Source organism: Ambystoma mexicanum, chromosome 9, assembly GCF_040938575.1.
Source record: "Ambystoma mexicanum isolate Mex_15411 chromosome 9, UKY_AmexF1_1, whole genome shotgun sequence".
NCBI classification, from domain to species: Eukaryota; Metazoa; Chordata; class Amphibia; order Caudata; family Ambystomatidae; genus Ambystoma; species Ambystoma mexicanum.
The window spans coordinates 338221031-338237009 of NC_090931.1; the positions used below are offsets into that span (position 1 = coordinate 338221031).

General features: G+C 44.5%; 1 protein-coding gene across 1 annotated transcript in view; it reads left to right on the plus strand.

The window, feature by feature from the left end:
• Positions 1-15979, plus strand: part of LOC138487325 (uncharacterized) — a 2513852-nt gene that overhangs the window by 980788 nt on the left and 1517085 nt on the right. Inside the window, exons 42-43 of the mRNA XM_069613924.1 lie at positions 3114-3243; positions 10004-10178. Coding sequence (XP_069470025.1) covers positions 3114-3243; positions 10004-10178 — 305 coding nt within the window. The remainder of the gene's footprint in view (positions 1-3113; positions 3244-10003; positions 10179-15979) is intronic.

Consider the following 15979-nt stretch of genomic DNA (forward strand, 5'->3'; position numbering starts at 1 on the left):
ACTGCAACAGTTCTTTGGTGGGGGAACCCTTCTGGCCTCCTTGGCCTCAGTCCTGAGTGGTCAGGGATGCGCCTTTGAAGGGTTGGGGCGCTCACTGCAAGGATTTGCAGGTGAGCGACCTCTGGTTAGCGACGGAAGCCAGGTGGCACATCAACAGGCTGGAGTTGCGAGCTATTAGGCTAGCCCTGAAAGCATTTGCACCGTCTCTGCAGGGGAAACGTGCCCTCGTTCGACAGACAATACAGTGGCAATGCACTATCTCAACAAGCAAGGTGGTGTGCACTCCCGCCCCCTCTGCATGAAGTCGATGATGCTTTGGTTCTCTTTGCTGGAGAACAGGGTCTCGGTCTCGGCAGTTCATCTTGCGGGCACAGACAGCAATTTGGCGGATGCTCTGAGCAGGCAGAGCACAGTCTCACACGAGTGTGAAGTGTGCCAGGAAGTCCTAGAAGAGGTTATCGCTGTCTGGGATACCCCAGCAGTGGATCTGTTTGCAACGGAATCCAACAGGAAGTGTGAATAGTTCTGCTCGAGGGAATTCCCAGCGAACAGTGTACTGTGGGTTTCTGGTGGATTGGACATTCCCTCTCCTTTACGCGTTCCCTCCAATTCCTGTCATTCTATGGGTTCTCCGGAGGTTGAAGAGATTTCGAGCAACCATGATCTTGATCGCCCCAGACTGGGCAAGGAGAACGTGGTACTCAGACCTCTTGGATCTCTCCATCTGTCCACCTTACCGGTTGCCTCAGCGTCCGGATCTCCTAACCCAGTCAGAAGGTTGGATACTCCATCCGACCCCGGAATCCCTCAATCTACATGCGTGGCTCTTGAGAGGATGAGATATGATGACTGGGACCTCTTTGAGGAAGTACCAGAGGTGTTGCTGGCTGCATGCAGACCATCTACAAGATCTTTGTATGCATGCAGATATAGAAGATTTGAGGCGTGGTGCAGGGAAGGCAAGATTGACTCCATCTTTTGCCCCACCACTACAGTGATGGGGTTTCTTCTGTCACTGGCCTCTTCAGGCCTTCAGGTCAACACAGTCAAATGGTATTTGGCGGCCTTGTCTGTGTTTAAGCGATCCCCGGATCAGGGTTTGTTTTTTATAATCCGGTAATCGCACAATTCCTGAAGGGCCTTGAAAATACGTTTCCGCCAACTCCCTTTGTTGTCCCAGTTTGGGACCTTAATTTGGTTCTAACATTTTTGATGACGGATCCCTTTGAGCCTATGCACTTTTGTCCCTTACGTCGTAGTGACGTGGTATTTATACAACACCTGACATCGCGTCTGGACCCGACTACCAGACACCGAGCAAGACGGATCGATGGTCGACGGCCAGGTTGAGGTCCACTGTGCCCCCTGTCAAAAAGAATTTCCGAAGCAGCGAAGCTGGAGGGAATATCTATCAGACGAGGAATTTGCGGGGGAATAATCCATTGAAAGAACATTATGGTAAGGTAATTTTTCCATCTCATCAATTTCATTGGGACAATTTGCTCTTGCTCCGGCATTCTCACGGTTCTCCCGTTTTTCCCGTTATGGCTGTATCTGCAGGGGAACGCTCGCTCGGGTTCGCTTTCGTTTCCGTGGTTCTCACTGTTGTCAGTGTTCTGCTCTCTGTCCTCTCGTTGCAACTGGCTATCAGTGCGAGTAGCAGGGCATCTCGTTGACTGCCCAGCTGGGTGGTTTCAGTATTGCTTGACGGCTGCATCTCCCACCACAAAATCGTTGTGGTCACGCCACCACCGGAATTAGTATGTCCTTCTCCTCTGCTTCTCTCTGCCAGTAAACACTGGGCCGCCAGCGTTTCCCTCTGGGGTTCCAGACTTCTCTCAGAGTCTCAGGCTGTGTGGCTCTCCTTGGCTCCATCTCCTCCAGGTGTCACGCTGTCAGGGAGTTTCCCCGGCTTGCGCACTTCTGACTCTCTCTGTGGTTCGCCTCTCTTCGGCATGTGCTCCGTTTTCAGTCTTTTCATCTCAGTTAAATGTACATCTCTCCCTAATGAGACAGATGCTTTTCTTTTTACATAATGATGTATTTTAGTTTTGTCTTCAGTCAAATAACTGGATCTTACAATGTTCTTCACATCTGAGAGTCCCATATATGCTGCTATGGTGGATGGTCTAGGGAGTTCCTCGCAAGTCCTTGTCCCCCTAGGGGGAGTCTCTCCCAGTGAGGTCCCTCTTGCCCAGACCTCTAGGGATGGTCTTGGGGAAGGGGCTCACCACCTCTTGCTCCACTTTAAGGTAAAGGGATGAATACCCTCGATTTGTTATAGGTCGCTCAATTTTGTTTGTCGACAACACAATAAAAACCTTTAAAAATCAGTTTTATCCACTGCCTTCTTCAGGCCTTGTCCTTCACCAGAAAGACTTTTCTTCATAGCCATGCACAGGAGTAAATCAGAAAGAATAATCTAAAACTGTTATACACACACTGCATATTTCACACAAATTAAACGGTTGCAGAGTAAGAACTTGAAGTGATCACACTTTGTATTATTGATCACACTGTGCTAACACCGGGAAATATCCGATATCTGTTACTGAAACAATGATGCATGGTTTCGGTGGGCATGCTAAGCAAGAGGAGGAACTGTGGATCTATGTGAAAATAGCCCATTACACAAAGATTGGACATAATGTCATCGGCAGTAATATTATTAACGTGGTAATAATATCCATGTCAAACTTGTTGTTAAGGACAGCAACAAAACACTTCTGCATATTCTAGTATTGGGATAGTTTGCTATTGAGACTTCACTCCAAGCATATTATGGTGTAAGTAGTCGATGGTGGTATGTACAAAGAATTGGTTTTGGGATGATATTTTGTTCGTGGGACATTATTGCAATTCTTATATTATTAAATCAATGATATTGTTGGTGGTTTTATTTCAGTAGATATCCGAACCCTCCTATCCGCAATTTCTTTCTTTTTTCAATTCTCATCGAAGTGTGATCAATTATTTGCAGTTTGCCAAGGCTGTGGGCTAAAGCCTGCTTTAGCAGCTGGTGAGTTGCAAAGAGTGGTTTTAGGTTGGAGCAGTTTTGTGTAATTACTTGCTTTTGTTTGTTCGTGATTATAATGTTTTCATATTTGTCTCAGGGCGTTGGAAAAAGATCAACTGTGCGTGAGCTGACCCTCTGCCTTGGGATGGCACTTTTTTTCTTTAACTGCACCAAGTCTATGGACCACAGCATACTCCAAGACATATGTAAAGGACTCGCATCTGCAGGTGAGTGAGTATGGGCTACTGTTCTCACACACAGGATTCATTATACAACATTTTGTTCAGACATTACAGGATCAGTGCTAGTTTAAGGATTTCTAACCCTCTAATTGAAGTGATATTGTATTGCCCTTCCTCCTTCCACTTTCTTCCTGTCAACACAGCCTTATCTGCTTCTTTCAGGGAGCATCTTGCACCCCCTTCCACGTGCCCCCCTAGGCGGCTGTGTGGTATAACCTTACCCATGGACCAGTCATGTGCCAGCTTATGAACTGCTGTATTCCTTATCGGGCTCCCAAAAGGCCCTTTGCAAGAAAAGCTCTGTAACAACAAAAATATCCCAAGTTATGAAGGTATATTCTATAAAGGTGCAGGAACGTGAACAATGTGAAATGATGTTGAATTCTTATGGAGCTTGAATTCAGTTATGTTAGACGAGGGGCCTTGTAGAATGATGGAAGGACCTATCCTAACTCCCGCTGCTGATAAGTGAAGCAGCCCATGTTGCTTTCAAGTTGCACTTTGTGATCCTTGCGGAACCTCATGCCCTACTGCCAAGCCATAGTTGGGTGCTGACAGACGGAGTGCGATATTGTATCTCCACAGCACTGCTCAAACTGTGGTAAACCCTGATTCTGCACTGTCAATGTGGGGTATCAGGGTTTCTGGGGGGTATGCCTTTGCGTTGAGTTCCCCTAATGCACCAGTGCTATCCCTGAGACAGATGATGGCAGGGTGGGGCATCTTGCTCTTACATGACGGGAAGTGTCTCTTTCATTGTCTGTGCTGTGGAGTCCATGCATGACAGCAGATCCATGCCTTGTAATCTATTTGCCAGGGTCTTTCCAGCATGTGTAACCTACTCCGGGAGTACCTGTAATCCCATACAAGGCAGGGGTGCTGAACAAAACCCACTTAACCAGATTGTATGAGTTGTCTTGTAAATGCTTCTATAAAACATTCACCATTTGGGTGCTCTAACATTAAGTGCTATCTATACCCGTAGGCCTAATTCGGACCAGTCGTGTGCATCCCTTCATTCTCCCCAATGAGAAGACAAAATGTGCTATTTAATCAGTTTAATAATAGTAAAGTGCAAATGGAAAAATATATTAACAGAATGCGACCTACTGCATATTTAGACACGTAGAAAGGTACTCCTTCTCTTCTTTACCTCTCTTACAATGCTAGAAAGGCATTGAAAACCATACTATTCAAGTAGACCGCACCCACTCAGCTGTTCCCCTGTAACCATGGAACATTGTACTGCATGTGCTTTAACCATTGAATCTGCACCAAAAATACTGTACCCATGTCCAACCGTATCCAAGTGAATAATCTGCAACAGCCCCTCGATGCCGAGGGCAGTTTGTGCGCTTTATAAATGGAAATAAATAAATAAATAAATAGTGTGTCCTACTTGCATTCCTATAGCATAAATGTGTGTCCCCGTTTATTGCCCCAATGCTCCCATTCAAGGCGGCCTTTATGCTTAACTTGGGACACGCTGCTTAGCGTCTGGTGCATCAACTCATAAAAGGCCATTGAGGGCCTTCCCCTCGGCCCCAACAGCCTAGCAGTGGGATTCTTCTGGTTTAAATAAAATGGACGGGAACCTGCCCAAAGACCCCAGGCCGAAAGGCGGCTAGTGAATTTTTAAATTCCCACAACTATGCAGAAGCTGGTGAGAGTTTTCAGAGAGCCTCACCCAACCAGGTGGGGTTTGGGCAGGGCGCACTCCCGAGAGAGAACATTTTTCAAGTGGTGCATTTTACAGCCCCCTTTCTGTGAAATATTTGATACAAAAACCACAGACTCTGCAAACAATTTTGTAGGGCAACTCATGAAAACATCCAATGGATACAGGTCATCGACAGGCTGGATTGGCCAGTAAAAGAACTGTGGTCTGGTATTACTGCCCACGTTTAGCTAAGGCATATACCCTGGGACGTTACCAGCCAATCCAACTTTCTGCTGAGGGTGTTATTTCTATAATACTACTCAGAATTCAAAATACTGCATCAGTACTAACATGAAATATATTTCCCAGAAACGAAAACTATTTTTACACAACAGACCCTGCACCCTGATACCAGACTTGAAAATTCCACCCCAAATTAATTTCTCATTCTGAAAGATTTCTCCAGTTTAGGGAGATTTTGGCTAACTATAAACTCTTCCATGAATAATGGATGTAACGGAATCCCTTTCATTGACACACAGAAATATTGTGGTCAGATAAGAGCCGTCACCCTATCTCCTCTGTCCATTTCCAAACAGTCTCTAACATCTTACGCTCTGATTAGTCTCCAGCTCTGTTTCGCTGTTACACTCCAGTTGGTCTTCTCTTGTGATGAAATATAAATATGCCAAAAGCAGTACAAGGGGGAGCAAAGACCTCTATGTGCTAGGGCCGAACTTGTACCACAACCCCACTCAATGGCCATTCAGCCATAAAGTTAAAACAAATAGAAAGTGAATAGTTTCTCTCTTTCGTCAGTATATTGGTAGCCTGGGCTGGGAGAAAGACTAATCTATTCAGATTCAGCAGTGGAAACTTACAAACAACAACATTGCAGGAAGTGCCAAAATACCCAGCATGTCCAAACAAGGCTCTTCAAAAAAATCAGTCTTTAGTAAAACATAAAAAACACAAGCCCAAAATTATTAATAATCCACCCTTGCAGTGTAAAAACAAACATTAACAGAGACCGAATATATATTGTGGACAGACAGGCTAACTGGGAATTGTACTGCAGGAGATCTATTAGCTATAGACGAGTAGAAGAAGGAATAAGGGGAACACTTCATAAAAACAAATGCTTTAAAATACCGTTAGAAACGAGACTAGTGTCTACTGCCCACGGTAAAGGCCAGAAGTCAGTGTACCTAGGAATGACTGGAAAGGGGGACCTAGGCGCTTCTCTATGCAGCAGAAGTGGAAGATTCAGTCCAGGCATCTTGATGTGGTCAGTGGCTTGGACATGCTTGGTCAGCGCCGGCTATGTAGGACAGGACACCTTGGCTAGCAGCATGTGTGGGCGCGAGGAGGGTGAAGCAGGGGCTCAGAGTGCAAAAGGTGATCAGGTGCATGACATGTTTGGTGGCCCAATCAGAGGTCCGGATGTGGATCACTGTCTCCAAACTGTCAGGAATACTGATGGTGAAATGCTGAGCAGAAGCATTGTCATCCATATTGCAATTGCACTCTAAACTGTGTTTGGGTAAAGTACAGGGATCCTTTTCGAGAGTTGGATCCCTTTTATGCACGTCTCAAGCCAGGGAAAAGAACATCTGGTCACCTGTAGGATTCTGTCTGCCACAGGTTAATTGTGTATCATTGTCAAAGCATTATTAAATGCTGTAAGGTGTCAGAGTTCTTCCCACTGGGATCGCTCTGTTCCCCAGTGAATTACCACACAATGGGCCTCATTACACGGATGGCGGTAAGGGATTACCGGCACCGGTAAGGGCACCGGTGCCGGTAATCCCTTACCACCCTATTACGAGGTCCCTTTGCTGGTCCCTACCTTAAGGACGGGACCCGCAAAGGGACCTTGGAGGCAATTACGGTACCGCAATTTGCGGTACCGTAATTTCCGCCTTCCCCATTCCCATTGAGCCCTATAGGGGCTCAAATGGAAATGGGGAAGGGCAAATGGTGAATGGGGAATTACCGCCCCGCCAACCTTGGAATGGGGCGGTAATTCTGCCATTTACCATGGCGGGATCGGTAAATTACCGGCGGCAACCATGGCGCTAATAGCACCATGGTTACCGCCTTCCATGTAATCAGGCCCAATGTATCATCAAATCCTAGCAATTGATTGGTTCATCTTGAAACCCACTGGTTGAATCCTAGAAAAACAACTTTCTCGGTGTCCAGCCTCTTTTCACTGCAGCCCCTAGGTGCTTAAGTTTGGTTCCATGTCATTTCATCGCGGGATGTTTTTTCGCGGGGGTTTTTACTGTAGATTTTGTTTTTAAAAACTCATCGAATTTTTATTTTTTGTATTTTAGGGGGGTTACCCCCCATACCCCCAATCCCCTTTAACTTTTTTTTATATCCCCGTACACCCACACCCAATGTATATAATTTTTTACCCCCCCCAAAAAATGCGATGATTTTTTTCGAAAAAAAAATCTGCGGTAAAAAACCCAGCAAAAAAACATCCAGCGATGAAATGACGATGTACCCCTAAGTTCACAGGAAGTCACTTTGGGGCACAGCAAAGCATGAATGTTGATATTAGAGTTGGTGGAACTAAGCCTATCCCAGCCATCTCGCCCTGGCGGTCTGACCAATGGGCATGCGCTGCCTCCTGGAGGTCATATGGTCTCTGTCACCTATTACCTTCCCTGTCAAGCTCATCACTCTGTGGAGCAGGCACCACCAGTCTGTGTATGGTTCATCTCAACGCTTAGAAACAACCCTGCCCTGTCTGTTGTGGTGTGAAAGTCTCTCTTGAGGCAAACAGATGTGTTTTCTGAGTGGAACTGAAGTCACATCTGTTCAGCAGGGTCAAAGCTTCCACCACAGATATAGCTCTTATATGATCAGTCTATGGAAATGAGACAAGGATTGGTAACTAAAAAAACAATCCATTTGCAGTTAGTGATAACTTTATTTCTCTGAACTCGATAATATTCTCATTTGGCACAATATTGCTTTATCTGTACTGTCACCTAACATCTAATGTGCAGGATGCTGTCACTTTGCCACCAGATGTGAGGAGGAATTTGTAACTTTAATGGAAGTTAACATGGGCCTTTAGAAATTGAAGGTAGCCCCCCTTTGCTACCAGGAAATGTTGGACCTTTGTAGAGTTTATTTAAGCAATAGAACCCGAGCGGCGGGGGCATTAACGAAGGCCCCAGGGCATTACCAGAGTCGTTAATGCCCCCGCCGTGAGGGTTCTATTGCTATAAGTATCCCGGCCCGCAAAATTTGCGTGACCGGGGTACTAAAAGCAATTATTTTCTGTCCCGAAACGCTGCAGCGTTTTGGGACAGAAAAAAAAGACCAACAAAATAGCCGCCGCCATGGAAAGGGAAAACGGAGTCTGTTTTCTCTTTGCATGGCGGCCATCGGGAGCGGGACGCGCTGGGAACACAAGTGTTCCCAGCGCGTCCGCTCCCGAAAAAGGATAAAAAAAAGGTAAGTGGGGTTGGGAGGGTGGGAATGGGACGGGGAAGTAGCTGGGGAAAAAAAACACGTACCTGCGTCCCCGGCGGGGGACGAGGGAAGCCCCCAGCCGTGTCGAGGCGCAGAGCGGTGATGGCCCCGCTCTGAGTCTCCACACGGCTGGAGGCTTTCCTCGTTCCCCCTCCAGAGACGCAGGATCAAGAAGGTAAGTTGTGGGGGCGGGTGGGAGGGAGGGGAAGGGAAAAATAAAAAATAAAAAACTTACCCGAGTCCCCAGCGGGGTGTGGCGAAGGCAGCCTCTCAGCCGCGGGGAGGCCCGGGCGGGGATGGCCCCGCTTCGAGCCTCCTCATTGGCTGAGGGGCTGCCACACCCCCCGCCAGGGACAAAGGCCGTGGAATCCCGACGGAGGGATTCCCGGCCGGGAAGGGACCTGGCGAGAGCCAATCAGAATGCTTGTTGCATTCTGATTGTCTCTCGCCGGGGTACTAATAATTAATAATGCACTTTCTCCAACTTCATCATTTAGTAGGGATAGTGTTTAGGGTGTTGCTAGTGAACTGCTTAATATCAACTCCTTATCCATATATCCTGTTAGTTTTATTGAAGTTGCCATGAAAAATGTCTTGCACATTTTCCATGTGCACATTGAAAAGTTAATGCGATATGGTCATAACACTTATTCCTTTCGAGGTGAATATGAGTCTACCACCAAAGGGTACAGATAAAAAACAAGGCAGTGTACATTTAGTATGGGGATCCATGTTTAATATGTACCCCATTCTGCTGAGGCACATTTTTAGACTTTTCACTCATTTAAATTAATCCTTCCTTTGAGTAGTAGCTTTGGTGCTACTGGCATCAGGATTACCAATTGATAATGTATAATAATAATTTGCTTTCCTAAGATCAGTAGGCATTTTTAAGGATAACACATGGATGCTGCTTTCAGCATGTCATGTGCACATGTTCTCTGCTTTCTGCAGCTTCTCTGTTGGGTAACTATGTGGCCAGGCAGTTGCTTGTTTGTCAACTAAAGAATACAATGTAGAACTATACATAGTTGTCTGTATATGGATGTCAATGATTTTGTAATACACTCTAGCCTGGCAGGCCTACCTGGGTAGAATCCACTCGCACTAATTATTTGAGGCATGTGATGCTTAATGAAAGTGAGACTGGTTAGCAAACTAGACTTACAAACAGAATTGTTTCGTTTGATCTCCCAAGATTTAGAAAAAACATGTTGGGTTGGGGGAGAGGCTAGCAGATGGACATCCATATTATAGAGTCATATTTAAATCCTAATCAAGTAGACACTGTGAGTTCAAGGCAGATTGTACTTCTCTTCTACAGTTCCTGCACTTCACACCTTCTGAATATCTGGAATTGACCACCAAATCAAAACTGTGACGGCGCATGTAGAAGGCAGCCTTCATCTAGTCCCAGAAGTAGGGCGGATGCATTCCTAAAACTGCCACTTTAAAACAGGCCCTCCTGACTTCCTTTGCAGGCCTTCTCAGTCCATACACTCTCGTGCAACGTGGTGTCTTATTTGGGAAAATGAATATACCTGTGCAAGAGAGGTTCTTAAATAATCTTCATATGTAATTATGTTTCAGGAGCTTGGATTTGCTTTAACGGACTGGGGCAATTACAGCTGTCAGAGCTCACTACCCTTGCACAACTACTTGGCCAGATTCAAGCTGCTAAGTTCTCTGGGAAAGAGACAGTCAGCTTGCAATTGGATGAAATCCCCTTAAATCCAGTGGGTGCTTGTATTTCTATAATTGGAAGGTATGAAATCTTAATTACTTTTTTTTTCTGGCTGGCACAGGATTTGTCATAATTATTTTAATATCTTTAATAAAATATAGCTTGCAGATGTTGAGAAAATTAGTTATTAAACTGCATAAGGGCCCCCAAACATTTGTCTACTGAATGACCATGTTGTTTTAATTAATGAGATTCTGCCTTTTTTGTTAGCTATCCTTATGTTAGGACATGGAAGGTGAGCATACATTTCTATATTACAGCATGTTAATTTTTATTTGCTTTATGGATTTTGTAAGTAAGAGGGGTTGTAATGACAGCTTTCTCGATTCGTTACTGACCTGTAATTTCATACCCCAAGTTTTGTTTTGGAACTGGTTTCCACTATTTTGAATATCTCTAGAGTGGGTACGTACGGACGTCGAATACAAACTTAACATAGATGCTATTAGAATGACATAATGATGTAGAAAACAACCTTAATCAAATTCTAGTTTATTCCCAAATTGTGTTTCAATGTCTGAATTCTGACTTTTGAATGTGAATCCGTGTTTGTGAGGTTACTGAAAGTCGAGCTCTCCAAAGTCATGGTCCAGTTTATTCAGTAAGGGTCTGTCAGTCAACTCCTTAATGATGATCTTTACAAAAGTTGTCCGTCCCCATTCTTGATTTTTTTGTTAGTTCTACCCTGCTATTGAAGGGTTCCCTAAATAAGTCTCCCTTTTCTCCTAAACATCACACTCCATTGTTTACCTTCCTTATTCTTTGTATATTCCTTTTCCTCCACTAACCTTAAGACTGACCCTTATCATTAACTGTAATCTCACTCCTTCTCTTGGTGGGTCTTTTCCTCTGGGTTAAATTTAGGTAGATTGACCTTTCCATTAACCAATTTATAACAATCTCAGAAAAAGCAGTTTTACATTTAAAAGATACATTTTAAGCCTAAAGACCAACATTTGTTATGGAAACAGAGTAGAGAGAAGAGTAGGTCCAGCGGAAGCCCGCAATCATGCAAAGCTCAGAAATAAAGATATTAAATTAAGAACTGTAGTTTTCAGTATGTTGCTGTAGAATGCTTAGTGAGCTGGCTGTGGACGTACATGGTGACTTTGGAGAAATCAGTCACAAAGAATCCTCTGTTGAACTTGGGAATCATTCCTGGTGTCAGAGCCCAAGCAAAGGAGTCTGCCTGACACCATGTAAAGACCTCCTAATATAAATTTTGAGTTTCCCTAGTTGGCTCTGTCCAAATTACTCTCAGTCATTAGATTATCTTTCAGGGCACTTTAATAGCTGTGATCGCTCCCTCTTGAAGAATCAGAAGAACATGAACATGAAAGATTGTAATACTTCGATATTTTCAAAAACATGACATGTAGGCAAAAGAGTCAAGATATTGATGTCAAAAAAGTAAGAGACTACTGTCAATATATGGGTCTGAATTTTAGGTGGATCTGCAATGAGCAATACACCCATAGTGTATATTAAATAAGTGTGAGGGCCAAATGACTGGACTGCACAGCTCCTAGAAGGAATCCCGTGAACACACACATGTAGTGAACCATAGGCTATCTGATGCAAAGTTATTAGTAGGCATGGTGTATAGGGCTCAGGCTTGGGAAACAAACTCCATAAAAAGCCTTTGGTATTCCAGTACATACTTTGAGGAAGGCCCTGTGAGTGCCAGGGATTACTCCTGCAGGTTTCCACATGATTTATTGGATACAACTTCTTCCTCAAAGGTGTGAGCTATCCGGTTGTTCTTGCAATGCTATGGTCTTTATCTTTACTGACTTCAGGGCTCATAGCCTCTCCTTTAGAGATATTAGGAAGCTGACTTTCCCCATGAATGATATATTTTTCTTTCGCTTACCTCATATCAGAATTTACAATCTCTTCTTCAAAGGTATTAGAAAGTTGGACTTCATATTTCTGTAATGCGCTTTTCTTTCAGTTTCATTTCTGTGGGAGCTTCCGCTTTTCCTGCAGAGATATTGTGAAGTTGGACTTCATCTCCCACCATTCACGTGCCTTTCAGTTTCATAACATCAGGATCCACAATGTCTTCTTCAGAGGTATTGGGAAATTGAACTAAATTGGCCAGAAGGCACTTGACCTTTACTTATCCCACTTCAGAATTTTCAACCCCTACCTCCGAGGTATTGGCCAGTTTTGTTTCAGTTTCCTCACTTCAGTATTTACAAACTCTGCTTCAGAGGTGTTGGTAAGTGGGACTTAACCTTTTGCAGTGCACTTGTCTTTCACTTTTCTCCCTTCAAAATGTACTGCCTCTCCTATTGAGGAATTGGGAAGTCGGCCTGCACCTTTCACAATGCACTTTTCTTTCCCTTTCCTCCCTTCAGAATGTACCCTTTCTTCTTCTGAGGTATTGGGAAGTTGCACAACTCCCAACTTGCATCAGCTGTTCGCTTTCCTAGTAAGGCCCTCCAAACCCTCGTGCACTGGATTCTCAGTTTACATTTTTCAATTCCATTGCTTTTGTGTTCTGGTTCCCACTCTTGTCTTTTATTTTGGCATTTCTGCTGTCTCAGCTATCACTCCGCCTCATTACGAGTTTGGTGGTATCTCGCTGTAATACCACAGAGATACCACCTAATGGTATTACCGTTACCACCACTTGGTCTGATGGCATTGTCAGAGGATTTCAAGTGGTGGTAGGTGGTGTTAGTCCCCAATAATTGGAGTCCATAGGACTCCATGAGGTTTTCGGCGGTATTACAACTGACGGCATTACCACCAACTTGCCCGTTTTGGGTGATAAGGAGGAATTAACTCCAGCATTCTGCGGGAGGTGTTTCCTCTGCCTTACCTCCAACCATAGTGCAGCAGTGTGGAAATGCGGCAGTAATAAAGTTACCACTGCATTACCATCATTTTTTACCTCACCGACAAACTTGTAATGAGGCTGCCTGTCTGGCTGCCACTCCTCCCTTGGGCTTTCCATTTTCTTTGGGACTGGCGCTGCCTCTGCTCTCTTCACATCCCTAGGCCCCTGTTCTTTGAATTGATTTAGTCACTGCTCTCTCCCGACTGTCTTCTCCTGCCCTCAGCTGAGGTCAACGTATGTCGTCTTCTTCTGGGACTGGCTATAATCCCAGCGGATTCAGTCTGCTAAATTCCGACTCACCCCCTGGCTCCCCCGCAGTTGGTCTTCTTTCATGGCCTCTTCACCAATCATGCTCCCCTCAGGCATGTGCAGGGGTCTCTCCTCACTCCCTTCACTTTGTCAACTCTGCTTCTCCAGAGTTATCTTTATTGGCATATAGTGCAGCAGACGCCTGCATCTCTTAGGTTCCACCTCTTTCTTCCTAGCAACCTCTTCCTTCTGGCGATCAGTCCCTTTCACTCTCCTGCAGCAGAGTATATCCTGTTATATGAGCACACACTGGAGTGAAATACTTATCTCCTTGGTGTTGTTTTTCACTCTTAGGAGGCACGTTGTCACACTTGGAAGATGTTCTAATGACGTCATCTTGATGCGCACTTGGCCCAGTCTCTGCCAACTCACAGCAGGTTGCATTTGCTCTGTTCCAACAAGGCTTCTTTGATCTGGCCATCTGCCTGTGATAGTGCCGCTAGGTTCATCACTGTGCTTCCAGCACTGAGAACCAACCTCAGATAGAATTCAAGGGATTAAATTAAACTTTTTCGGTACAAAATAACGAGAATTTGCTGGACGATGGCAAAACTTAACAAAAAAGATATCAGGATGTTGGCTGTCATAAACAAAATCAAGTATCATTATAATGGCTAACGTGTCAGGTTCTAATGCGATGGAGTAGCACATGGGGCTCAAGAAAGGGGTCAACACAAAACAGGTATTTTCCCCACTTTCTGCTTAGAGGGTCTATAAAGCAAGTTTTACTCACCCACATTTCCAAGCAAACAATCAGAGCCAAGCGATGAGTGCAAAGCTTAGTGTCCTGAAGTTCCTCCCAGTCACAGCAAAAGCAATTCAAATCGAAGGGGTTCCCCCTCAAGGAAGCTGTTGTCACTCCTCAACATCAGGCAGAAGGGGTGTCACCACATACTTCATCCTTCCTCTCTGGTCTCAGTACATCCCGAGCGAAGAGCCAAGAGTCACGGACTGATAGATATTTCGTGTCTCTTTGGTAGGTTGCCCCTTAAGGGTTTTTGCTCTGGGTTCTTCTCTCCTGAGTCGGCAAGAACTTCCTGCGAGGCTAGGCCCAAGGTTGGTAAACATTTTTTCGGATTGATCTTGTGCACAGTGGTGAGGTATAGCAAAGATGCATGGCCCTATTCTTCCATTCCACCAGCCCTTTAAAAAAAAATATTGTATTTTAATGTTTTCACAACAAAGTAGTTTCCTTGGCCACAGGATAGCTAACACATTTTACAATATCTGTAGTGACAACTTTATTTCTTTATTTGTGTACCGGAGGGACAATGCGCTTTTGATCACAAGAGAACCTGCAATAGATAAGAAATCAGATTTGACGGGCAGCAGTGAGCTTCTTACAATGGGGTGAGTTTGAGGGACATTCTGACCAGGTTGTGGAGGAGAGTAAATGGGCAGTCACCAGGGACACTAGATAAGTGGACATACATAGATTAAGGACAACCAACATTGGACATTAGTTTTTGTTTATTAATTTGTATAAATCAAATTGATACATCAATTGATTAACACTATGGGCCTCATTACACGGTAGGCGGTAAGGGTTAACGGTCACCGGTAATGGTACCGGTGACCGTTAACCCTTACCGCCTTACTACGAGGTCCCTTAGCGGGTTGGTACTTTAACACCTGCTTTTAGGCTAAGGGACCTTAGTGCTAATTACGGCACCGCAAAAATGGGAATGGGGAAGGGCAATGGTGGAAGGGGGAATTACCACCCCGCCAACCTTGGAATAGGGCGGTAATTCCCCTTTCCACCAAGGCGGTGCCGGTATTTTACCGGCATGGACCAAGGTGCTATTAGCACCTTGGTCCACCGCCTACCGTGTAATGAGGCCCTATGAATAGTAAAGGACATTTTGCAAGTAAACACATAAGTGAGATGTATAAGGTATTAACAACTAATATTATGATTATCATAAATCATGATATAAATAAACAGGGGAGACAGAGCAGACAGACACAATATGAGAGGAATAAGAGGAAGGGAAGGACATTTCATGAGCAACAAGAAAGCAATGCAATAATTAGAACGGTTGCGATATTGAACAAATACATCCCATCTGCTATTAAACTTATGAAGGTTATTATTGGAGAAAGCATACCATTTTTCAATACAATGAATAACGAAAATGTCCAAAATTGTGGGTTGCCTTCAAACTATTTTTCATTTTCAAGAACCACTTTCAGTATGTAATTTAATGATTGGCTGCATTGTTAACCCATACGTGCAAATATTTGAAACTTCCAGTTTATTTAATCTTTTTGTTAGCATTGCCTTTCATATAATCACCTCCAATTGGAAATATTCCATCAAACTTTCTTATAATGCCTGGTGAAATAACATGGAGATGTTTAGTGCAGCTAGGCGGAGTTGCTCAGGATGTGACCATAATGGGTGAAGTGCTACAGTGGAGGCAGAGGAAGTGAGGGACAGAGACAGGTTAGAGGCGAGGGAAAAATGTTAGCTAGGAGGCAGATGAGAGGTAGTTTAAGAGGGGTTACTCAGAGGCAAGGAGGTAGGCTTTTAGTTTGGTTTTGAACAAATCTGTGTGGACTGTTTGTTGGATGTCCAGGGGAAGAGCATTCCATGCAAGTGGAGCAAGAAGAGAGAAAGAGCCGAGGCAAGAGGAAGCACAGGGAGGGCGGGGAGCCACAAGAG